General features: G+C 60.3%; 1 protein-coding gene across 2 annotated transcripts; it reads right to left on the bottom strand.

Annotated features, from left to right (window-relative positions):
* Nucleotides 1–19,899, bottom strand: EVPL (envoplakin). 2 transcript variants are annotated; one of them, XM_020915568.2, is made up of 22 exons: nt 18,099–19,899; nt 15,689–15,788; nt 14,948–15,102; nt 14,705–14,831; nt 13,627–13,752; nt 13,387–13,425; nt 13,110–13,271; nt 12,895–13,002; nt 12,640–12,735; nt 11,121–11,246; nt 10,087–10,233; nt 9,608–9,762; nt 9,313–9,442; nt 8,882–9,088; nt 7,294–7,472; nt 7,061–7,199; nt 6,739–6,932; nt 6,248–6,398; nt 5,043–5,126; nt 4,803–4,913; nt 4,611–4,703; nt 1–3,693 (listed from the first exon to the last, which is right to left on the bottom strand). In XM_020915568.2, exons 1-22 carry the CDS (start codon nt 18,194–18,196, stop codon nt 253–255), a joined length of 6,168 nt encoding a protein of 2,055 aa, XP_020771227.2. In that variant the 5' UTR covers nt 18,197–19,899; the 3' UTR covers nt 1–252. The 2 variants fall into 2 exon arrangements, with proteins under 2 accessions (XP_020771227.2, XP_020771226.2); XM_020915567.2 differs by having other exon boundaries at nt 8,882–9,054; nt 9,345–9,442.
* Between the last annotated feature and the right edge of the window lie 4,635 nt (nt 19,900–24,534).

Genomic DNA, 24,534 nt, shown 5'->3' with positions numbered 1-24,534 from the left:
ACCAGGAGAATTCGTTTATTGGAAGCACAGGGTGAGGGAGGAGCCGGGGAAGCAGAGCTGCTGGCTCAGGGTATGGGTCAGGGGATACCAAAGTCATGGGAGGGAGTCCAACACCGAGAACGCGTGAGAAACAGAACATCGAAGAGTCAGAGGGAAGACCCACTCCCCTGGGTTAAGCTGCTCCAGGGGCCCAGGGTGCGTGCATCCTCCCCTCCCCATCCCCAATCACTCCCTGTGACTGCTCGGCCCCCGTCAACGCAGGGAGCGCGGGACAGTGGGGGAGACCGAGCGGTAGCACCGGTACCCCTCTAGTGAGGCTGGGAGGAGCAATAGGCCGCTCAGGGGGTCCTTCCGGCAGCGCCCCATGGCCTCCTTGTAGCTCAGTCGCTCCTTGGAGATGGGATCTGTCAAGTCCTTCTCGTAACTGGCCTCGTCCTGCAGGAGCTGAGCCAGCTCCTCGCTGATCATGCCGGAGAGCACGGCCTGCGCCACGGGGATGCGGCCGGTCCTCTTGGGGTCGATGAGCCCCCCGGTCAGGTGTTGCACCCGCAGGTGCGGGAGCACGCTTTCCTGGGGCATCCAGCCCTTCTGGATGGCCTCGCCCACCGACAGCCTCTTCTTGGTCACAGGGTCCTCAATGCCGGTGAAGGCCTTCTGGGCATTGAGCAGCCTCTGGGTTGAGCCGCTCTCGATCAGCCCCCGCTCCATCGCCTTGTGCACAGAGTAGCGCTCCCGGCTCAGGAGGTCCACGATGCCTCCTGTGGCCGCCTGTGCCTCCAGCAGCTTCTGCCCGGTGATGGGGTCCAGCATGTTCTTGGCCACGGCGGTCTTGATGGTGCACTTGTTGTCCGTGGTCATGTCGTAGACGCCAGCGATGGGGAAGCTGTCCTCACCGAGCCCGAGAGAGAAGCCAGGAGAGAAGAGATTCGTGCTCTGGGGGGCCGGAGACGCAAGCGGGGACTTGGAGATGATGGCGCCAATGGAGAGGGAAGGGCAGGGCTTGGTCTCCCCGGCCACGAGCAGGGCGAATTCGCTGATGGGGAGCTGGCCGTCCTTGTAGAGATGGTACTCCTCCTTGGAGATGCGCCGGCTACGCAGGGCGGCCTCAATGGAGTACTGCTTCCCGCTCTTGCGGTCCAGGAGCACAGACTCCTCCCCATGGGGGCCCGAGGTGGTGACCTCCTCCCAGTCACACTCGAGATCCTGCAGCTGGAGGTACTGGCTTCGGTCGATGACGCCCCTCTTGTAGGCCTCATACGGGGACATGTCCTTCCCCGTCTCGGGCTCCAGGATGGAGATCTTGGTGGAGAGGTTGGTCTCCCGTGTCTGGGTCTCCTGGTTGAGCTCCTCCCGGCTCACTTGGGTGTGGAGGTCCCGGAGGGTCCGCTCCTTCTCATAGATCTGGTCCTTCTCACGGAGGATGGCCGACTCGAGCTGCGAGAGCTCCTGGCCCCGCTGGGCTGCCCTCTGCCGCTCGCTCTCTGTCTTCTGACTGAGCAGCTTGGACTCCTCCTGCAGGTGCAGCACCCGCTGCTGCTTCTGCCTCTCCAGTTCCCGCAGCTCCTGCTGCAGCCGCCTGCACTCCTGGCTCGCCCGGTCCCGGGTCTTCTGGAGCTCAGCCTCCTCCCGCGCCCAGGTCCTCCCCAGCGCCTCGGCCCGCTCCAACCGCTCCCGCAGGCGCCTCACCTCCTCCTCCCGGCTCTCCCGGGCCGCGCGCTCCCGGTTGAGCACCTCCCATACCCGGGCACGCTCTCCCTCCAGCACCGGGTCCTTCTCCACCCTGATCACTTCCTTGTAGATGGTCTTCTCCTGCGCCTTGGTCTTCTGGAGCACATCGATCTGCACCTGCAGGTTCTTGCACTCCCGATGCACCTCGGTCACCTGGGTCTTCTCCTGGGCCAGGTCTTGCCGGAGGGCTGCGGTGGACTTCTCCAGGTCCGGGTCCTTCTCCAGCTGGACTACCTCCTCCATGATGATTTTCTCCTGCACCGCCGGAGGCCGCTTCTCCAGCTCCTGGAGCCTCAGGGTCAGCTGCCGCAGCTCCCTCTCCGCAGCCAGCTTCTTGCCGCGGTCCTCCCGGAAGCTGAGCCGGCCCTCGTCCTCCTGCACGATGGCCCGCAACTGCTGCACCTCCCGCTCCAGCTGCCGCCGCCGGCCAGCCTCCTCATCCAGGCTCTGGCTCAGCCGGCTGTGCTCCTCGCGGAGCTTCGGGTCCTTCTGGGTGACCACCACCTCCTGCACCACCACCCTCTCCTCGGGCCGCCGCCTCTCCAGCAGCAGGTACTTGTTCTGCAGCTCATGGACCGCGTCCTCAGCCGCCCGCCGCTTCTGGGTGGCCTCCCGCACCTCCTGGCGCAGCCGCTGGGCTTCCTGCTCCAGGACGGGGTCCTTCTCACGGCGCACCACCTCCTTGTTCACAGTCTTGGTCTCCACCTTAGAGCGCTCTCGCCTCCACTCATCGCGCTCCCCCTGCAGCCGGATGAGCTGCTCCTGGGCCCGCCCGCTGCCATTGACCAGCTCGTTGAGCTGGGCCTTCAGGCGGTCGATCTCCCGCAGCACCTCGGGGCTCCTCTCGTGCCGCACCAGCTCCTGCGTCACCTGCTTGTACTCCACGGTGGGCTTCTGTGCCCGCAGCACCGCCAGCTCAGGCAGCAGCCGCTCCACCTCCTGCTCCACCCCGCTCCTCTTGTGGGCGGTCTCCTGCAGCTCTGCCCGGAGCCGCGCAATCTCCCGCTCCGTCTCCGGGTCCACCTGGAAGGTCTCCTGCACGCGCTCCTGCAGGTCCACCCTGGGCTTCTGCTTCTCCACCGCACTGTGCTTGCTATGCAGCTCCTTCAGCTCCCTGGCCAGCACCTCATTCTCATTCCTCTGTGCCTCCAGGAGGCTCCTCAGCCTGGATGCCTCCTGCAGGAGTCCGGGGTCCTGTTCCACCTTCTTCACCTCCTTCACAATCACCTTGGGCTCCACGGCGCGGATTGCCGCCTCCAGCTCCACAACTCGAGCCTGCAGCTTGGTCACGGCATCCTCTGCCTCCTTCCGCCGGGCTGCATCCTCCTGAATCTGCAGCCTCAGGGCCTGGGCCGCCTGGAGCATCTCCAGGTCTTTCTCCACCTTGACCACTTCTTTCACCACAACTGTCTCCTTCACGTTCACCTCCTTCTGCTCAAGGGCCAGCAGTTCCGCCTTCAGCGCCTCTAGCCGGGCCGAGATGGCCGTGTTCTCCTCTTGCAGGAGCTGGAGTTCACCGCTGAGCTGGGCCGCCTGGCTGTCCAGGCCGGGGTCCCTCTCGATCTGGGTGACCTCCTTGGTCAGCAGATGAGGCTCCGTGGCCTTCCTCTGGCTCTCCAGCTGCACGATCTTCTGGGCCGCCGCCTCCAGGTCTGCCTGCAGGCCGGCCCGCTTCTTGCCCTCATCCTCCACCTGGGACTTCACCCTGGACAGGCTGCTCTCCAGCTGGGGATCCCGGTAGAACTCCACCACTTCCTTCTCCTCCAGTTTCTCCACGGGTTTCTGGGTCTTCAGCTGCAGCAGTTGGCTCCTCTGCTCCTCCAGCTCACGCTGCACCTGGGCCACCCGCTTCCTCTCCTCCTCCAGCTGGGACCTCAGGGCCTCTGACTCCCTGCCTGCTCGGGCTGGGCTCTCGGACCCCTGCTGGGCATTAGGGATCACCTGGATGTCCTCATTGAGCTCTTTCTGCAGAGGAAGAGGGGAGAGTCCTGGGGTAAGGGGAGAAAAGGGATAAGCCCCTGGCCAAAGACCCTGTTGCTGGGAAAGATTGAGGGCAGGAGGAGAAGGGGCGACAAAAGATGAGATGGCTGGATGGCATCATCGATTCAATGGACTTGAGTTTGAGCCAACTCCAGGAGATGGTGAAGGACAGAGAAATCTGGCGTGCTACAGTCCGTAGGGTCACCAAGAGTCTGATATAACTAAGCGGCTGAACAACTGAGCAACACCCCCCCACCCTTCTGAGATCAGGACCCTTCCCTGCTTTCTGAGGCTTCCCAGGAAGTCCTGGGAGGTGGAACTGAAGATCTGAGGAGTTCAAAGGTAGGATTTTAAGAGGTTTCATCAAAGCCCAGTGTGCTAAGATGTAAGGCAGTGGTCAGGCTGCATTTGCACTAGAATGTGAAAGTAAGAAGGTCCTCCCTTCCCAAACTTTCCCGGCTCCCCTTCCACCCAGGCTCCCAGAAATGGGCCTGTGCTCCTCTGGGGGATCCTGGGATACAACTCTGGGTGGGAGGAGGCTGGCCAGTCCCTTGGCCAGTCACTGAGAGTCATGGAGAGCTCCCGGCTCCTGGTCTCCCCGGGATGGAGACCTGGGTGGCCTCTTGCCCACTGGGGCTGGGTCCTGAGGCTGAAGACTGCGGGATTTTCTCCTGTCCCCACTGGGGTGCTACCCAGTGGCCAAGCCGTGACTGCACCGAGGGTCATCTCCTGGTACTACACTCTGAGGAGGAAACCAACCTGGAGGGGCTGCTGGGGGAGGCAGAGAGCCGGCCCTCCTTCAGGCCGCTGAGCCTGCCCCGGGGCTGCGACATGAGCAGGTAGGGAAGTCTGCCTGGTCGACCACCTGCCCGGGCTACCTAGGGTGGACATCACCCCCATACCTTCTCCAGAATCTTTCTGGCAAATTCCAGCTGGTGCAGTTGCTGCTGGTGGGCAGCTGCCACCTCAGTGTAGGCCTTGGTCAGGTTCTTCTCCTGGAGAGGCCAAAGGGAGGGGGTGGGCCAGCGTCAGCTCCTCCCTCGGAGGCTGCAGGGCTGGCACCCCGGGAACGAGGAACACAGAGCCCAGCTCACCTGGGCCTGGACGCTGTCCTGCAGGGGAGCCACTCGGGGTCTCTTGGGGGCCGACCCTCCCTGGGTGGGCTCCAGGGAACCGCGGTAGGTGTCTGCCTGCAGCTCGTAGTCCTGAGCATGCGGGGGAAGGACACAGACTGGCTGTCAGTGGAGAGAGCTGGGGGAGGGGGAGTAGGGGGCTAGTGGAAGGAGTGGGGGGGAGGGGGAGATAAAGAGGGAGGAGCTGAAGGGACTGCTTACCTGGAGTGCCGCCTGCAGGTGCTGGGAGAGGCGGGATGCCGTGGCCCTGTCCTGCTCGCGGCCCTGGATCTCCTGCAGCAGTCTCTGCCGGGGCAGGAGGGAGGGTCAAGGGACCCCTGCTCACCTGGACTCGCCTCCAGGCCCGCGGGCAGCCAGCAACACCCAGGGGCAGCAAGCACTCTGAGGGAAGCTACCTTCCACCACCCCACCCCACCCCTGGCCATGACCCACCAGGGCCTCTGCTCAAAACATCTCACCCCCCAACACACACATACTGGTCACACTGCTTATTCCTCAGGCTTTAGGCTGGGTGTCAGTTCCTTCCAGACCACTTGCCCTGACCCCATGGGTGTCCTTACAAAGGGCTCCCACACAGCACTCCGGCTTCTCCACGGAAGCACTTAATCAGCATCGTGGCCTGAGATGCACTGGCCTTCCCTCAAAACTGCAGGCTGCCTGAGGGCCAGGCTGTACCCAGCCCCTTTTCATTAGTAGCATGTATGATGCTGGGAAAGACTGAAGGCAGGAGGAGAAGGGGACGACAGAGGATGAGATGGGTGGATGGCATCACTGACTCAATGGACATGAGTTTGAGCAAACTCCAGGAAATAGAGAAGGACAGGGAAGCCTGGCATGCTACAGTCCACGGGCTCACAAAGAGTCGGACATGACTTAGCGACTGAACAACAGCAACATTAGTAGGAGGTATGAGGAAGAGGATGAAGTAGGAGTTTGTACCTCCAGGAACACAAAGCCCATTGCCCACCTCGGGCCAGACAGAGAAAGGCTGGCTGTTTCCATGGACAAAGTGAAAGTGAAAGTGAAGTCGTGTCTGACTCTTTGCGACCCCATGGACTGTAGCCTACTAGGCTCCTCCGTCCATGGGATTTTCCAGGCAAGAATACTGGACTGGGTTGCCATTTCCTTCTCCAGGAGATCTTCCCGACCCAGGGATTGAACCCAGTTCTCCCACATTGTAGGCATACCCTTTCCCGTCTGAGCCACCGTGGACAAAGTGTAGCATTTTGGCCTCTGGGGTCTGAGGTTTGAGGTCATTAAAACACCGGCCACTAGAGGGCGGGCCACATGCGCACAGGCTGCTCTCCCTGTTAGGAAGGCGGCCAGGGAACTGGGCCTGTCTTGAGGATTCAGCTCTGGGTAAGAGAGGTGGGCGGCCCACACCACCTGCAGCCCCAGCTCCTCACCTTCTGTGCCTGCAGCTTGTAAGCGATCTGGCTGGGCCCATCGCTGGGCCGCACCTGATTGTGGGGCAGGTGCTCCAGCCATGCGTTCAGGTTGTCCGTGCAGTTCTTGAACTGCTGGTAGGTGAGGCTGGCATCCTGCACCATCTTCTCCCTGCAGGAGGAGGAGCACAGGTGAGAGCAGCCCTTGGGGGGCAGGCGAGGGGTGCGCGGAGGAGGCTGGTAGGTTCCTTCGTCCCTGGGACAGGTCAGGAGGCCTGACTGACTCGCCATGCTGATCCTCTCTATCTCTGGCCCAGTGGCTGGAGCTGGGCATTCAGAGAGGGACCGGACACTTTCTGCCAGGCACCACCTGGGAGGCTGATGCTGTTATCATCCCATTTTAGAGGAGAGGAACCTGAGCCTCAGAGAGGTGCGCTCACCCGTCCAAGGCCCCACAGCTCATCAGCCGTGGCCACCACGCATTTGTGAGCCCCAGCAGCCCGGCCACTCACCGCACGTCCAACTGGTCCCCCACGGCGTGGTAGCGGTCAGTGAGGGCCCGCACCTGTCGCTGCTGATGCGGCAGGTCTTTGCAGAACTCGTGGAAATTGTTCTGCAGCGCACTGCACGAGTGCTCGACGGCCTTCAGTTGGCGGTGCAGCCCGAGCACAGAGGCCTGCTGCTCCAGCAGCTCCCTCCGCCGGCGCTGGGGCAGGAGGGGACACAACGTACCCTGCGGTTCAGTGGATGCCAGGCCCACCCTCCACTTGCCCCCCCGTTCCTGGGTCAGCACGCACCCCCCACCTCCTGCCAGGAGGCCGCCCGGCCCCTCACCTTCAGCTCGCTGACCCTCTCCTGCAGCGCACCCGGGCCCGCGGGGATGGGGGCCTCCTGTGCCAGGGCGGACTCGAAGCCTCGGATGACCGTGTCCGCATCCCGGATCTGCCGCTCCAGACCTAGGGCGGCCTTGGCTCTGTCGCAAGAGGAGGCCCAGGGTGAGATGCAGGCCTTGGCCTTGGCCACACCCCCAGGCCTCGCCCAGCGGCCCCTGTCCCCCGGGCACTCACTTCTCCCCGCAGAGGCCGCAGAGAACCTTCACGTCCCTGTATTTGTTCTTGACATTGTTGAGGACCACGGGCAGGTGCAGGGCAGCAGGCCCCGAGGGCTGCCCCGACAGAAACGCCTCACACTTCTGCTGGGCCGCCTCCTTCTCTGCTCCCAGGCTCTGCAGGCGCTGGGCTGTGTCCTGGGGGGCAGCAGGGATCTCAGGATCTCTGGTTCTGGGCAGGTGGCTTCCACCCAGCTCTCCTGCTATGTCAACCTAACTCTGCCAACCTAACTCTGCTTGCGAGGCCACCAGAATGTGGTGTGGACATGCTCGGGCTCAGTTTGCAGGTAGATGACCGTAGGCAGGTCAACCTCTCTGACCCTCGGCCTCCTCATCTACAAAATGCTTGATGGGAGGATGAAATGAGACCCTGTGAGTCAGGAGCTCTCACCCACCTTGGTCTTCACGTCACCATCCCTGTTCACGAAACCTTCAGTTCCCTGCCCCTTCCCCCCAGTCAAGCAGCAAAGCCCTAGCTCCATCCACTTGGGATTATGATTTTGTTGATTCTTTTTTTTGTTTGTTTTTGTTGATTCTTTTATTAGTTATTCACTCATCGATTCCATTATCCGTTAGTGCTGGCTCCACAGCACATATTGCCCACCTTCCAGGCTAACTGGACCCCCAGACCCCTGATGTGGAAGAGGACCTTCCAAACCCAAGGACCGGGGACTTCCCTGGCAGTCCAGTGGTTAAGACCCTGCCCTTCCACTGCAGGAGGCATAGGTTTGATCCCTGGTCAGGGAACTAAGATCCCACATGCTGCACTCGGCCAATAAATAGAAAAAACACCGCCCCCGCAAAACCCCCAAACTAAGTACCTATTTGGAGATAGCCTGAGCCCAAGAGATCTGCCAGGTTCCCTGCCAGGGCCGTGGTAACCAGGCCTGGCATGGGCAGAGGTATTGTCCAGGCTGTCGCCCCACATTGCCTGCTTCTGCCACTTCTCCTTCCTCGCCTGGCCCCCCAGGACCCCATCTGAAACACCTCTCCCACCTCTGGAGCCCTGCCTCCCCCGGTCGGCCCTCTGACCGAGCTGAAACGCTGCAGAATGTGGCGGAGTGAAAAAAAACCGAGTTGCACAATCATGTGAACAACATGCTTCACATTTTTAAAAAACTAAATCCAAACAATATATTTGAGTAGAAACCGGTTTGGAAGGATACAACCCATACTTCTCCCCCCGACCCCCCCACCCCCGGGTGTGGGGAAGGGGTGACTTTCACCATTAGCACTTCTGAGTCCTTCTGTGACTATGTTTACACCCCTGCACACTCTCCAGGGACGCTCCCCGCCAGCTACTCCTGAGAAACCACCCCTAAGATGCTGCAAGCCCATTTTCAGGGGTGAGGAAACCAAGGCCCAGAGAGGTTAAGTGAATCGCCCAAAGTCACAGAGCAGGCCAGGGGAAGAGCCAGGATGGGAAGGAGCCTGAGGGAACCCTGGACTGCTGCTTGTGTCTTCCACCTCGGGGGCCTGCAGCTGCCCCCTCACCCGCCTCCCAAGGGCTGGACTGTTTTTTATCCCAGCTGCCCTGGCTCACCCACCTGGTGGTTCTGGATGCGGCCCTCGAGGTCCTCAAGTGGTGTGGTGCGGCTCAGCGGGGCTCGGGCCCAGGCCAGCACCTGCTTCTCTATCTGCCCCAGGTCCTCCTCCAGCTGGGTCATCTGTGTCAGGAGCTTCTGGGCCTGCGGGTCGGCTGGGCCCGAGCTGGTTGCAGCTGGGGGAGGAGAGTGTCTCTGAGGGTCCAGGGCCTGCCTCGTGTCTGCCTGCTGGGCCCCTCTGTGAGTGCCTGCAGAAGGCCCATGTTGGGGAGGGTGGTGGGCCTGAGGGAGGGGACATCAGGCTTGCCAACCCAGGGAATGGAACCCCCAGAGCAGAGCCTTTAATTCAGGGTCAACCCCTGCTGGTGGCAGCCCCCAGCTAGACTAAGCCCCCTACTAAACTCAGAGTAGGCATCTACTCCTATTTCAACAACGCCTCCCTCTTTCCCTGGCCAGCCCTCAGTACCCTGCTGGCTGGGCCGTAAGGGCTCCTTGGCGCTGGCCTTCAGGCGGCTCTGGACTGTGGTCAGTTTTTGCTTCAGGGCCTGCAGCTCCGAGGCGAGCCTGCAACAAGGGGGCAGTCAGAGAAGGACCTTCCTCCATGCTCTCCCCCAGCCCCCGCGGTCACACATTTAGGCAAAGGGCAGGCGACGGCCTCAAACTACAGGGCCTGGTGTGGGTGGGTCCACAGCCTGCCTCCTGCCCCTCTGGGTCCCCAGGTGGACCCACCCAGAGGCCCTGGCCACGGCTTCAGGGTCCGGAGCTGGGATGCAGAGGCAGGCAGCTGGGGCCCGCTTGGTCTCGCCTGCCTGGCCCTGGACCACCCAGGTGAGCGGGTCAGTGTTGTCCACCAGTGTATACTGCTCACCCCGCAGCAGCTGCACCTGTTGGGGCGCGGAGGGGGCGGGGAGGTGGGGAGGGGCCCATGCAGGCTTAGGGGCCAGGCTGGAGAAGGGATCGAGGCCCAGCAGAGGCCACTAGAGTAGAGGTTAGGGATGGGGCCAGGGAGGAACAGGGAGTGCCGGGGTCAGGACAGCAACCCGCCAGGGGCTGGACAGGGCCTAGAGTGGATGGTGCTGGGGCAGGGGTGGGGTGGGGGTGGGGCGGGGCATTGTCAGGAGTGGGTAGGAGGGGACAGGGGAGGGACTAGGGGTGGCAGGGGTGGGGTGGGTAGGGCCCCGGAGGAACCGGGCAGGTGGAGACTGTACTTCTCCTGAGTCCCAGTCACAGATGCTGTCCACGCGCAGGGGCTGTGGGGGCAGGTTCCTTCGCTGGGGCAGAGGGGCCACCCCCTGGCTCCGCAGCTGCAGGTCCTTGACGGTCTTCTCGGCCATGGTCAGCTGCTTCTCCTCTGCCTGCAGTGACCCAGGCCATGGGGGCTCAGGCCAACCCCACCCGTGCCCCCCAGGAGGGCCAGGAAGGGGTCCTGGCCATCATGAAGACAGGGTCTCTTAGTCAGCAACGTAAAACGAGCCCCTCCCTGGGCACCCAGGATCCTAGAGTTTGCTGGTTGGGGTGGGGTAGGGGGTTGCCCAGCAACCAAGCCCCAGGCCTCCAGAGTGGGAGCTGGAGGGGTCTCAGAGCTTTTCTGGGCAGTCCCCGTCACATTGTGCCTGCGTGTGTGCTAAGTCACTTCAAATTGTGTCCGACTCCGCGACCCCATGGACTGTAGCCTGCCAGGCTCCTCCGTCCATGGGATTCTCTAGGCAAGAATACTGGAGTGGGTTGCCATGCCCTCCTCCAAGGGATCATCCCCACCCAGGGATCGAACCCATGTCTCTTATGTTTCCTGCATTGGCAAGCAGGAGGGCTTCCCTGGTGGCTCAGCTGGTAAAGAATCTGCCTGCAATACGAGAGACCCGGCTTCCATCCCTGGATTGGGAAGATCCCCTGGAGAAGGGAAAGTCTACCCACTCCACTAATCTGGCCTGGAGAATCCCATGGACTGTAGAGTCCATGGGGTCACGAAGAGTCAGACAGGACTGAGCGACTTTCACTTTCTTTACCACTAGCACCACCTGGGAAGCCCTGTCACGTTACAGGTGAGGAAACTGAGGTCCAGAGGTGGGAACGGCTTGCAGCTGACAGATAAGGCTCCTCTGGCTGGAGTGAACCCCCTCCTTCCGCCCTCAGGGCATGGGATCCAGGCAGGACTAAGCACCCTGGAGGCGTGAAACCCAGACACCCAGGCAGGCCTGGTGCCCAGGAGTGGGTACAGGTAGGGGCCAGGGGGCCATCTCACCTCCAGCTGCCGCAGCATCTCTGTTAAGGCACCAGGCGGGCCCCCCGGGGCAGGGCTGTACTGGCTGTCCAGGCTGGAGTTGAGCTTTGCCAGAGTCTGGCTGACAGAGTCGGCCTCTTCCTGGAACTGAGGTCGGTGGGTGGTCAGGAGCGGAGCTGGGGCACCTACTGCCTGCCACCCTGCAAACCAGCTAAACCCAAACTGGCTGAACCCAAAGTGCCACTTGCCGTCGGCCTTTCTACCCAGGTGAGGGGACCTTCTAACTGAAGTGCTCGGCAAATCAGGCATTTTGGGGTCACTGAACTTAATTTCTCTTAGTGTCATAAAACATGTTGTTTTTCGTCCTTCCTGCTCGGATGAAGGGCGGTGCCCCTCCTGGAGGACTCACTCCAGCACCTGGAGTCCTGGCTGGGATCCAGGGGTGGGTGCCCAGGGCATCTCTGAGCAGAAGCTAGGCGTGTGCTTTAAAGGGACAGTCCACAGCTGGGTGATACTACAGAATTCTCGTCAGTGGATGTGCTAACGCTTATATATTATACATATATATATAATAATATTATCCAAGTGCAAAATGCCTTTTAAAAAAAAGAAAAAGGGAAAACTTTTGCTTTCTTTTTTCTCTCAAAGTATATAAACCATTTTAGTTGGAAACTACCAAGAAAAAAATTCCCTATTGGGCATTCCCGGGTCGTCTAGTGCTTAGGTCTCAGCTTAGGTCCCTTTCACTGCCATGGACCTGGATTCAATCCCTGTTGGGGGGACTAAGATCTCACAAGCTGCGTGGTACAGCCAAAAAAAAAGAAAAACAAGTCCCCATTGTGGATATATATTTTTTATTTTTTGGTTTTCAAAAAAAACAAAAATTGTTACTTTTATAGACAGGACTGTTGTCTATTGTAGTCTATTATATCAATGTTTCTCAACTCTTGCTTCATTATTGCACCTTCTAAGGAGCTTTTTAAAAAAAAAAATTTTTTTTTTAATTAATTTACTTATTTGGCTGCGCCGGGTCTTGGTTGTCCGTGTGGGATCTTTAGTTGTGGCGTTAGAACTCTTAGTTGCTTGAGACCTAGTTCCCTGATCAGGAAGTGAACCCCGGTCCCCCTGAATTGGGAGTGCAGAGTCTTAACTGATGGGTCTCCAGAGACGTACCTCTAAGTAGTTTTTTTAGACATTTTTGTCCTTTACTTTCTCCATCATTGCCATGAAACTTTACTATCAGATATGTTGTATATCATTTACGTATGCATATCTGTGATTTACTTTTTTATGAAAAAAAAAAAAAAAGTTCTTTTTTTTTCACTTTCAAGAAACAACCTTCACCCCCTCAAGGAGTGACATCACCCTGTCGAGAATTCATGGGTGACGTTGTTTTCCCCTGGGACCCAGTCACAACGACGGAGCTCTGTCATTTTTGTTTGTTTGTTTTGTTTTTGTTTTTTTTAGCTCTATCATTTTTATGAGGTGCCTGGCCCCCGAGGTGCGTGTCGTGCCCCCACCCGGCCCCGCCCCTGCTCACCCGGCGGTAGTCCTCCACGTGCTGCAGCTGGCTCTCCTGGCAGATGCAAAGGTTCAGGAAGTTCTGCCACTCCAACTTCAGGGCCTCCTGGTGGGCCTGGGGGCAGCAGTGCAGAGCCCTCGGACCGCGCCCACCCACTCGGCTGGCCCGGCCCACTGCTCCCGCTGGCCTGGGCCCAGCCAGTCTCCCCAGCCTCCCCGGGAAGCTCCCTGACCGAGGGTCCCCGAGGCAGCAGGGAGTGTCCAGCCCTCGCACCTGGATGGGCCCCACGGCCGGATGCCCGAGCTCCACCATGCGCTCCCCATCATCCTCCAGCTGGTTCACGCACTGCTCCTGGCTCAGCAGCTCGTGCTGCTTGAAGTGCTGGGAGAGGATGGAGGCGGGGGCACTGGCGGTGAGGACCAGGCCGGCCTTGCGTGGGGGGGGCCCCCCCCCCCCCCCCCCCGGCGCCCCTGCCCGCCCCTGCTGACCTCGTACTCCCTCCGCACGCCTGCAGTGTCGACCAAGTGGTCGCTCCAGTCTTGCTGGAGGATGCGCTGCTGCTGCTGGGCCAGGGCGTTCAGCTGGCGTGTGCAGCCCTGCAGGTGTGTGTACAGGCTGCCCAGGCTCTGCCCTCGCCACGAGGCCGCCTTCTGCTCTCGGATGCGGGGAGAGAGGCACCGTCAGGCTGCGCCCAGGAAGGCTGGCCTCATCAAGGGTGCAGGCAGCCCACCCAGCCCGCCGGCCTGGCCCTGCCCAGGGGCTCACCAGGAGGTCCCGGTACTGGCTCCGGATGGTGGCCGCGTCCTGTCTCGACCGAGGGGGAGAGAACGCAGGCCCAGTGAGAGATGAGGTGCAGGGGAGAACACACCCCACATCCCTGGGCTGCCCCTGCCCCTCCTCCATCCCCAGCCCCGGAGGACCAGCCAGACCTCACTCAAGCTCTGATGGGAGAAAGGGAAACAGGACTGAGGCCAAACAGGGGCGTGTGTCCGATGGCTCACCCACCGGCCCTACGAGGGTCCGCAGCTGCTGCCCGTAGGCCTCGATCTCCTTCTGCAGGATGTTGTGCTCAGCAACCTGCTGTTCCAATTCCGCCATGCCTGGCCCGTACTTGCCCTCGCAGACCCGCTTCTGCAGAAGAGCTGGCCACTCAGCTCTGTCGCGGGGCCTGGGGTGGGGAGCCCCGCACCCACCCTCCCCCTCCACCCAGCATCCTCATCAGCAGGGGATGGGGCTGGTCATTCAGGCAGAGGGGTGGACAGGCCAGATGCTGCCTGGGTGAATGGCTGCAGCTCACCCTGGGACACGTGCTAAGTCACTTCAGTCGTGTCCAACTCTGTTCAACCCCAGGGACTGTAGCCTGCCAGGCTCCCTCTGTCCATGGAATTCTCCAGGCAAGAATACTGGAGTGGGTCGCCATTTCCTTCTCCAGGGGATCTTCCCGACCCAGGGATTGAACCTGCATCTCTTATGTCTCCTGCATTGGCAGGCGGGTTCTTTACCACTAGCGCCACATGGGACACCCTGGGGAAAATGCTAGTCTCCAGTGGCTCTGGCTGAGGCCTCTGGGTCACATAATTATGGATCCTGAATCCCACTGGTCCCCAGGTCTCAAGGCTTAGCTCTGAAAAATCTCCCTGCTCTGCCCTGCCTCCTGCCTGGACACCTCCAGCCTGACTCCTGAGCCTGCACACACCCTGCCCTGTCCACGCCCTCCCCTGCCGCTTCATTGTCATCACAGCACCCCTTCTGTCATGACAGCAAAGCACAATTCCTCACCTGATGTTCCAGGGGCCCTTGACCTGGTTCTCCCTTCTTGCCCAGAAAAGCCCTTTTACCATCGTGCCCCAGGCTTCCTCCAGGCAGGAGCCTCTGTTCCTTTTTTCTGAAATATCCTTTCCTCACCACTTCACCCCATCCCAACCGAGCTCTCCCACCTGTGGGAAGCCCTCCATGATTGCACGGTCTCTTCTGCCCCCTCCCTTTTCAGAGACACAGCCCCCACCCAGGTCCAAGCATGCATCAGCCCCTGACGAAACGCAGCCCTGTGTCGCCCTCTGATGGCTGCTGGGTGCCCCCTGACCTGTTTCTGCTCCAGCACCCTCGCCCAGTCGACCCTGGGCCCCACGTCGGGCGGCAGCACCATCTTTTCGTACAGGGCACGGTACTCGGCGCACTCCTGGGTCACCCGCTCGTGCAGCTGCTTGATGCTGCCAAGGAAGTGGTCAGCAGGTCGGAGGCGGGTCTGAGGCTCCCCCGGGACCCCCAGCGCCTCCATCCTGGACCCCCAGCTCCCGCTCCTGCCACCCCCCTGCCCCACACTCACTCCTTCTCGATCTCCTCAGCCTGCGGGTGCTTGAGCCGCTGGGCCTTGTCCACATCCAGGAAGAGGTCCTTCAACAGCACCTCGGCCTCCTTCAGGCTGCGGCCCACCTCCTGCTGGTGCTGCAGGGCCTGGCGCTGCTCACTGTGCTGCCGGTCCTGAGGCAGGGAAGGCATCCTTGCTGCCTGAGGCCCCCTGCTATCCCAGGGACCCTGGCCAACCTTGGTGCCCACACCGGGAGAGGGAGAGGTGCGAGCACCCGTGAGGCAGACTCAGGGACACAGGGGAGGCCCTTTGACTCCCCTGTAGGAAGCAATCAGGGAGGGCTTCCTGCAGGTGGAGGGCTTTGGGGGCTGGGGTGAAGTGGTGAGAGCACATTTCAGAAAAAAGGAACAGATGCTCCTGACTAGAGAAAGCCTTGGGTGCAATGGAAAATGGGGTTTTTCTGAGCAGGTAGTGCAGAACCAGGTCAAGGGCCCCCAAACATCAGGTGAAGAGCTGTGCTTTGATGTTACTATAGAAGGGGTGCCGTGATGACAATGAAGGGACAGGGGAGGGCATGGCGTTGGGAGCCCACCAGAGAAGGCGTGCCAAGCCCTGGCTCCCACTGTGTTTGGGGAGTGACCAGGGAAGGACAGGACCGCCTGTGCATCTTTACCAAGGTGAGTGGGCACCTCTGGGACCACCAGGCCTGGCGATGAGCCTCCCACACCCCCGTGCCCCACCATCAGCCCCCAGCTTCACCTGCTGCAGCTTCCTCTGGGTCTCTAGGATGTCCCTCTCCACCTGGTCGGCGTTGGCCTGCATGCGGGAGACCAGCAGGGCCAGCTCCTGAGCGGCAGCTCTGATGAGGCGTGCAGACAGAGGGCGGCGTGGTTGGCGAAGTTCCCTGTTTCCCTTGGGCAGTGGTCTGCCCAGCCGGGTGGGGTCCCCTGCCTGCACCCACCCCGTCCTTCCCTACAGCCGAGCTCACTGCCCTGCAGGTGTGGAGTCAAGACCTGGGGAGCCCTGGCCTCTCGGTGGGAATCTCTGTGAGATACAGTCCTGGGGCAGGGGAGTGCTGCCTTCAGTGAGGTTTCAGAAAATGAGCGTCCTGGGAGTGGGTGGCACTGTGGAGCCGCCATCTCCCCGTCAAAGAAGTGCCTCGCGACCCCACCCTGCTCTCTGCTGCTTCTTCAGGCAGGAGGGCCGGCAGCCCGCAGGGGAGCAAATGAACCACTGGCTCAGCCCCTCACAGCTGAGACGGGACAGCTGGATCCCGGGGAGGGTGAGCTGGCTGGGGGCAGGGGGGCAGCAGCAAGCCCCCCAGCTCAGCTCCCTCCCTCCCCAGCCCTGTCTCCCCACCGCTGCCCCAGGCTTTGCAGTGCCCGGGGTTAGCAAGCTTCCAGAGGAGACACACAGCACCCGGTGGGGGAGGTGGGCCACGAGATTGCCAGGGAACCCCAACACTTTCCAGATTCGGGGGTTCAGAGCCCAAGCTGGGACCTGACTGGCTCCAGGTGGCACAGCCAGGAGGAGCAGAGGATGAGCCTAGACCGGGGTCCTTTCCCAGGGCTGTCTCCCAGCCTCTACAGGGCACCAGCGGTGGGCTCCAGCTCACTCTCTGGGACCTAGAGGGTCAAGCAGACCTAATAAGAGCATGGTCTAAGCCTCAGGAGCACAGCGCCCTGTGAGGTCACCGCCCCCGGGGAGGGACGGCAACACGGGCTGGGCCTTGACCCAGGGGTCCAAGGAGAAGCCCCCTCCAAGCAGAAGGGCCGTGCCACAAAGAGACAGTCTGAAAGAACTCTGACCAACAGCCTGGTTTTTATCTTCCTCTGTCACTGCAGCTGTGTGGTCTTGGGCAAGTTACTTAACCTCTCTGGGCCTGGGGCTCCTCACCTATACATCAAGGCTCTACTAATATCCACCTCCTCCCCGTGTTACTGTGTGGGTCCTGTGCAGAGTCAGCACCCAGTGTTAGTTTTTACCCCTCTAAAGGGATTTGAAAGCAGGGACCTGTCAACTCTGCTTATGATGGCATCCCCCAGGCCTAGAGCAGTCCCAGCACACAGTAGGTGCTCCATAAATAGGCACACAGTAGGTGCTCCATAAATATGTGCTGAACAAATGGACTGCAGGGAAGGGGACTGATGTGCCCTCCACAGTGCCGAGGTGAAGGAGATGACTGGGAGCCGCCCTGGGGACAGGAGCTCCAGGTCCGGAATCCTGGGAGGGCTGCTCCTGCCGGGAGGAGCCCATTCCGCCCTGGGCAGGGCCCAGAGCCCCAGGGGGGACAGGTCACTCCAGTGAGAGTCTTAACCACCGTCTTTCCTGTCCGCCCAGAAGCCCAGCCTCGGTGTCCTCGCCCTGATCCCTATCGGGTGCTGGGTCTTTCATCTCGGCCCCCACCTCCACACCCGGGACCCCAGGCGAGCTGCCTCCTCCACCCAGCAGAGGGGGCTGACGGCCAGTGAGCGGAAGAAGGCTGCCCGAGTCTGTCTGCAGAGTGTGGGGCTCTGGGGGGGCCGAGCTGGGGCCCCCGCAGAGAGCTGGGTGAACTGAGGAAGGCTCTGAGACGTCCCAGGTCCATAGGCCCCTCCCGCTTCCCCGCAGCACCCGTCTGCACACCAACCCGGTGAAGGAATCATCTCAACTCGGTGACAAAGCTCTTGAGGCCCAAGGAGCCAGCCGGTGGGGAAAGCGGCAGCTTGGACCTGGAGCAGCACAGCCCCGCCTCCCTGCCTCTGGGCACTCCGCCGCCCACCCTCGGCTTCTCTGGCCCCAGTCCTTCTGCCCACCCTGTGCCCAGGTCCCACGGGTCATCCTGGGGCAAGTGGAGCCTAGAGGGCAGAGCTGTGGATGGAGAGCCGTGCTCCCCAGCCTCCTCACCTCCCAGCAGAGGAGGAAAGCTCAGGCCCCTGTCCAGCCTGTCTGCAGAGCCCTCAGGCCGCAACCCCCAGAATGGGGGGAGCTCCAGGCCATGCCTGCGCCCCTGCCAGGGCTGGAGCTGGGCCTGGGCAGGGAAGAGAGTCCACCCCCAGGCTCTTTAGCCTCAGGACACCAAATGCCAACGCTGTGCTGGTCCCCGGCTCTGGCCGGCTGCCTCCAGGTGGCTGGAGCCCCTGGGTCTGGAGCCATCCTTGCCCCGGCCCCCACCCCCGGCCATGCTCACCTGCTGTGCTTGTTGGGGGACCCCTTGGGGGAGCCTTTGGCTGGGGAGCCCTTGGGGGACCCCTTCCCCTGGGAGCTTTTGCTCAGCCCCTTGAACATGGTCCTGAAGGCAGGTGTGGGCTCGGGCTGGGCTCGGCCGGCGAGGGTGGGCAGGCAGCGGGCAGTGGGCAACGGGCAGCGGGCGTGTGTCCTCTCTGGCTGCTCAGCTGGGCTCTGGCGAGGTGGGGCAGCAGGCACCAGGCGGGCAGTTTCTGGGCGGGTCCTCCCTGCAGGTGAGGCGGTGAGGGGGCCGGGGCTGCGTGCATGCACCCCCACTCCCCGCACCACACTCGCCCTGCTCCTGCACAACCAGTTTGGGAGGAAAGGGAACAGCCCAAAGGGCGGGGCGCCTGCCCCTGCCTGAGTCTCAGAGAAGGTTTGGACTTGTTACACCCAATGCCCAGAGCCAGAGGGAGCCAGCGTGATCACGCCCAGACAGGGAAATAGCTCGGCCCAGGGGAGACAGGGCTCCAGACAGACGGACGCGCGTGTGCACATTTAGGCTCAGAGATCGAGGCCAGGCCTTACAGCTCAGGGTTAATAAACACCTCCAGCCAACACCCTGCTATCAGGCACACCTCTTCACCCAGGACTCTCCGCCAGGGGCTGCTCCCTACCAGTTCAGGGTGGGCGGAGGGACCCCCGGGCTCTCTGCTCACCCCCAGGGCGCCTGGGTCTCTGCTCCGTGTCCTCCACCGACAGGGTGGGGCTGCCAGGGGGCATTCTCCCCAGACAACTGGCACAAGGTACCTTTTAACAGTGTACACCACCCAGCCTGCTCCCTGGAGCCCCACCCCACGGTGCCGCAGAACGCTTTTCCTGGCCGGCTGCCTCTCCCATCTGTCTGTGGCTCCGGGGCTAGATGCAGTCACACGTGCGTTGCTGGGATCCTCAGAGAGCTGCAGACCAGCTCTAGAGGGGCCGGGACTCCCCCAGGGGCCCCAAGCACTAGCCTTCGGGTGCTGCTGAGTCCAGGGTCTGGTGGAGCCTCCTGGGAACCCACTGTTTTTTGTTTCATTAAAAAAATTATTTTGTTTATTTTTGGCTGTGCTGGTCTTCGTTGCCACCTGGACTTTTCTCTAGTTGGGGCGAGCGGGGGCTCCTCTGCGGTGGTGCGCTCGTTGCTCTGAGGCGTGTGGATCTTCCCGGACTAGGGGTGGGGTGTGTGTCTCCTGCAGGCGGACTCTTCACCACTGAGCCACCACGGAAGCCCTGGGAACCCACTGTGACTTGGGTTTCTGACCTGCCTCTCCTCCCTCCCCAAAGTGGCCCCTGGTGGCTTTTCTGGAGTCCGATGGAGTGTCGAACAGCAGTACCCATTTACTGCTCTTTTCCTCACAATGAGGGCCAGCCAGGGAGGTCATTTTGGTAGCTGCCTTCCCCCGCAGTGGCCCCCAGAGTCTTCAAGAAAGGCATGGGTTCCTCGTCTCCAGGAGCTCGTTTCACTGGCCCAGCTCAAGTCCCTCCTAATAGATCTGGAGACATTCCCTGGAACCACTGCAGTTTTGGTGGAAGGAGAGGGTTTGAGGGGGAGCAAGGGGAGGGGAGGGATGCAGTCAGGCTGGGTTAGGAGCACCGACGTCCTAGCAGGCCCAGCTGAGGGCAGAAGACATCTGGAGAACAGATAAGGGTCCCAGCAGACTGGGGAGACCAGGGACAGAGGCCCGAGACTGGCCACGTGCCCCCTGGGGGCAGAAAAGGCCTGCGTCTCTTGGCTGCATCTTGTGAACAAGGCTTTGAATTTGGCCCTGGAGCAGGGACACGGGAGTCACCCATCCTGGGGGTGGGGGTGGGGGGGTGGGGAGGGGAGCAGGAGGCCTTGACCCAACAGGGAAGTATTGGGCTGGCCAAAACATTCATTTGGGTTTTTCCATACTATCTTATGGAAAAATCTGAATGAATTTTTGGCCAACCTAACAGAACAGGGACATAAAAACAGGGAAGCAGAATGGTTTCCAGGGTTCTTCTCCCAGCTGAGTGTGATGGTGAGATGGAGCCAGAGAAGGCAGGCGGGGCCCAGAGGCCACTCACCCTCTGCCCAAGCCCCTCTCTCCGTGTTAGTCCCGGGTGACAATTGTCTTCTAACCATTCGTGGCATACCTGTCATTTTCTGTTCTCAGAAAGGGGCCCATTTGTTGAAATGACCTCCTGGCTCAGGAGCCTGTCCAATGACTGGCTTCTCATAGCAAACCCGAGAGTCGGCTCACGCCCTTATCTCTGAGGTCAGGCAAGTGACAGCAATGTCCCAGGAGAGCCAAGACAGAAGACAGCAGCCCCCAGCCCACTCACCTGTTTCCCCGAGAACTCCAGGCTCCTTGTTGGGAGCAGGTGGTCATTGGATTCCCTGGGGGGAGAATGTCTAGACTCCAGCCCCAGGAATGGAAGCATCCACGGGAGGCCTGCATCCAGGGGAGGCCCCGCTGAGTTGTGCTTCCCGCCCCCTACCCAGCCCCAGGTGGAAGACAGGAGGGAGGCTGAGTTCTGGAACCTTAGAGCTTTGCCTCCTCTCTGCAGAAGCACCCCCCACCCCCAGCCCCAGAAATAAATGAGTATCACAGAGGGCCCTCACATGCCTGAGATTAAGATGAACTGATTCACTGCAAGAAAACCAAGAGCTGAATTCCCGGCATGACCGTCTAACATCAGATCAAATCAGACCATAGCTCCCAGATGGTGCTGGCGTGCAGGAGGCAGGGACAGACAGGTTTCCGAGGAGGTTGTCACTGCGGGATGCTCCTCTTCAGAGAAGCCCTGGCCCCCAAGACTAGGGCACTGGAGAAAGGATGGGGGCGAAGAAAGATGTAGGCTCTTCAATATCTGAGAAAAAAAAATTAGAAGGCGGGGAAGGGACTGACAGCCTCAGTGGCCATCTGCACTGTCCCAGCCCTCGTCACTCTTCAGCCCTTGAAATGTGCCCAGTCTGAACTGAGAGATGCTCTAAGTGCAAAATTCACCCCAGATTTCAAAGACTTAGTATGAAAAGAGGATGTAAAATATCTCAATACTGTTTTAGGTTGTGAAAGTGTTAGTGTCCTACTCTTTGCGACCCCATGAACTGTAGCCCACCAGGCTCCTCTGTCCATGGGATTCTACAGGCAAGAGTACTGGAGTGAGTTGCCATGCCCTCCTCCAGGGGATCTTCCCGACCCAGGGATCGAACCTGTGTCTCCTGCATTGCAGGCAGATTCTTTACTCTCTGAGCCACCAAGGAAGCAGAGTTTCATATTGATTACATGCCAAAGTGATCTTTTGGATATACTGTGTTAAATGAAACATTATTTTAAAAAACTGATTTTACCTATTGCTTTTTATGTTTTGGTTCACCAACAGCTGAAGTTTATTGCTTCCAGCTCTGCAGGTGGGATGTCTGAGGTCTGAGCGCCGGTGTGGTCACTGAGGACACTTCAGGGTCACGGATTCTCATGCTTTCCTCACCTGGGGGAAGGGGTGTTGCTATTTTCATTTAACATGGCTACTAGAAAATGTAAAGTTACAGATAAGACTTGCATTTGTGGCTGACATTATAATTCTATCAGACAGCTCTGACCCAGAAGCCGGACTGGGTGCCCTGTTTCAGCCTTCCTGGGCTTCACTTCCACCGCATCTTCTTTGGAACCAGGCAGGAGGCCGAGGACCTGGCTTCCCGTCCCGCCCGAGCCCCTTCCCCTCGCCTGGCACGTGCTTCTCCCTCTGCGGACTGAGATGTTTGAGGGTCCCCAACCTCCCTCCAGCCCTGTGACTTTTAATCCCCCCTGAAGTTTATTGATTTATTTGGTTGGGCAGGTCTTAGTTGAGGCAAGCAGGATTTTTGGTCTCCATTGGGGCATGGGGGGATCTTTAGTTGCGCTGTGTGGGATTTAGTTCCCCGACCAGGGATCAAAGTCAGCACTGGGAGTGCGGAGTCTTAGCCAGCGGACCACCAGGGAAGGCACTTCAGCACTGTGACTCTGAGTGGCAGCTTACTCACACGCCCCAGCCTGGCGCTTCCAGGCAAGCCATGTGGGCCACTCACAGCTCGTGGGGCCCAAGGCCGAAGCCGCAGGGTGATCAGAGCTGAAAGCGCTGCGGCTCCCAGCTGGGAATCTGCCACGTGTGCACGCAGCTAGGCAACAGGGTGGCAGCCTGGATACTGTGCCAGGGTGGCTGGCTTAGGCAGCCCACTCTCTCCTCCCGCTCCAGGGGTCCTGCTGGGAGGGGCAGTCTGCTCCCTGCTGCTCCTTGCGGAGCCATAACCCTGGGAGCCATAACCTGTCAGGCTCCCATATCTCCCGGATCAGGACAAGCTTGGCCATCTCAGGAAATGGCCCTCTGTGTTTGTACAAAGCTCTGCTAGCAGACCCTTGGAGCCGAGCTGGCTGGTAACACTTCCTTGGCCAGCTGAGGAGCTGAGGCGCCTTGGCCGACTGGGCGGAGGTGATGAGGGCTGGGGGGTGGGGCGCAGTCCTGGGCCGCCTCCTGTCCGCAGGAGCCGGGGGAGGTAGAGGCTGAGGCCCAGGAATCCACCAGGCCATTTGGAGGAGGCTCTCTTGGCTGCAAGTCTGCCTAGCAAGTCTGATAAAAAGAAATGCCGAAGATTGGCCTGGAGAGAAGCAGGTGACCATGGCTTGCCCAACTAGAGCAGGGAGGGCAGAGAAAGGAGCTGGCTATTCCTTCTGGGCCTGTCATAGGGAGAGTCTAGAGGAAGCAACTCCAACAAACCCAGTCCTGCCCATGTCAAGAGAACAAGGTTCCCCACACTAGGTGGCGAGACAGAGAACACAGAAAGGACTTCAGGAGTCCTCAGGTCCCGAGTTGGCTGGGAGGGCAAGGCCAAGGAGGCCTTGGCTGTCTGCCCCTCCCTGGGAGCGATTCCCTCTCCCCAGCCTCGGGTCACAGTGGCCCCAGTTCCCTCGTGGGACCCGTGCTGGTACAGCCCACACTTCCCGGCCACACAGCAGCCTGCTGCACAAGCCATGCCCACCTTCTGGAAGTCTACAGCCTGCCCACACTCACTGCGGGGCCTCGAGGTCTCCCCAAGCTGTCGAGGGGCTCTAGGCCTATCACCCTGAAGACAGTGAGGAGCCTTAACAGCCTTGTCTGGGGATATGCAGCCCTATCGTGAAGTTCAGGTTTAATGGAGGCGGCTTAGCCATGTCCCTCACAAGTTCCTTGATGGCTCAGAATCTGCCTGTAGTGAGGGAGACCCGGGTTTGATCCCCAGGTCAGGAAGATCCCCTGGAGAAGGGAATAGCAACCCACTCCAGTGTTCTCTGGAATGGAGAATTATTCCACGGACAGAGGAGCCTGGCGGGCTCCATGAGGTCACAAAGAGTCGGACACGACTGGGTGGCAAACACACACACACCTGCAAGGTCAACAGTGTGCACACATGGGCACGCGCGCGCACACACACACACACACACTCTCTCTCTAGAAAGGTGAACAGCCCAGCCCAGCAGCTGGGGGTAGTTACACTGTCTGAACTAAAGCAGCAGGGGCTCAGATGCACCAAGCCCCATCTCAGTGGTCTCAGGAAGAAAGATTCATAAAACAAACAAAATGGAAGAACTGCTAAGTCTTCAGAGCTGAGGGGTAAGCCCTCCTAATCCGTCCTTACTGTCAGGAAATGGAGCAGCACACAGGGCGGCTCACTAGACTCATCCGTTGTCCTGATGATGCTGCTGAGACCTCGCAAGACTCAGCCCCGGAGAGGGAAGAGGAAGGCGGTGGGGCCTGCTGAGAGCAGAGAAGGTGGCTGTGAACACGAGGGTCCCTCACTTCTCACCTGTGCGGGCCCCACCAACTCCGTGCACAGGAGCCTGGACCCTGGGCTTAGATGGTATGGCTACGGTGAGAAAAGACTGTTCTAGATTGAGTCCCAGCTAGGCAGAGGCTCCTCCCGCGAGGCCCAGGTCAGGGCCAGGACAGGGCTCAGGTGTGAAGGGCGCCTATGGACAACAGTGGAGGGAGAAGCATGGTGTTGGTTTTTAATACATAAATACTGACTTGGCTGTGCCAGGTCTTAGTTGCAGGATGAGAGATCTTCGATCTTTGCTGCGGCATGCAGGGTCTTTAGTTGTGGCATGTGAGATCTAGTTCCCTAACCAGGGATTGAACCTGGGCCCCCTACACTGGGAGAAAGGAGTCTTAGCCACTGGACCACCAGGGAAGTCCCCACGCTTGGTGTTCTAACGCCAGGTTCATCCATGGGGGAGCAAAGGGAAGGAACTTTATTTGTCAAAGCCTGCCTACTAGGTACTAAGGCCTCTGCATGTCAGAGAACTAGATGCCCCCGGCTTCCAGGGGACGATCCCCACCCCTCTTCCATTCCAAGGTGAGAGCTTCCAAACATCACTAGCTTTCAGGGAACAGTTACCTGCCTGTTGTAACTGCACTTCCTCCTGCCAGAAGGTCCCTGG

The sequence above is a fragment of the Odocoileus virginianus genome, chromosome 17, assembly GCF_023699985.2.
Source record: "Odocoileus virginianus isolate 20LAN1187 ecotype Illinois chromosome 17, Ovbor_1.2, whole genome shotgun sequence".
Lineage (NCBI taxonomy): Eukaryota > Metazoa > Chordata > Mammalia > Artiodactyla > Cervidae > Odocoileus > Odocoileus virginianus.
The sequence above is the reverse complement of the archived record's forward strand: the minus strand, read 5'-3'. Positions and strand labels throughout refer to the sequence as shown.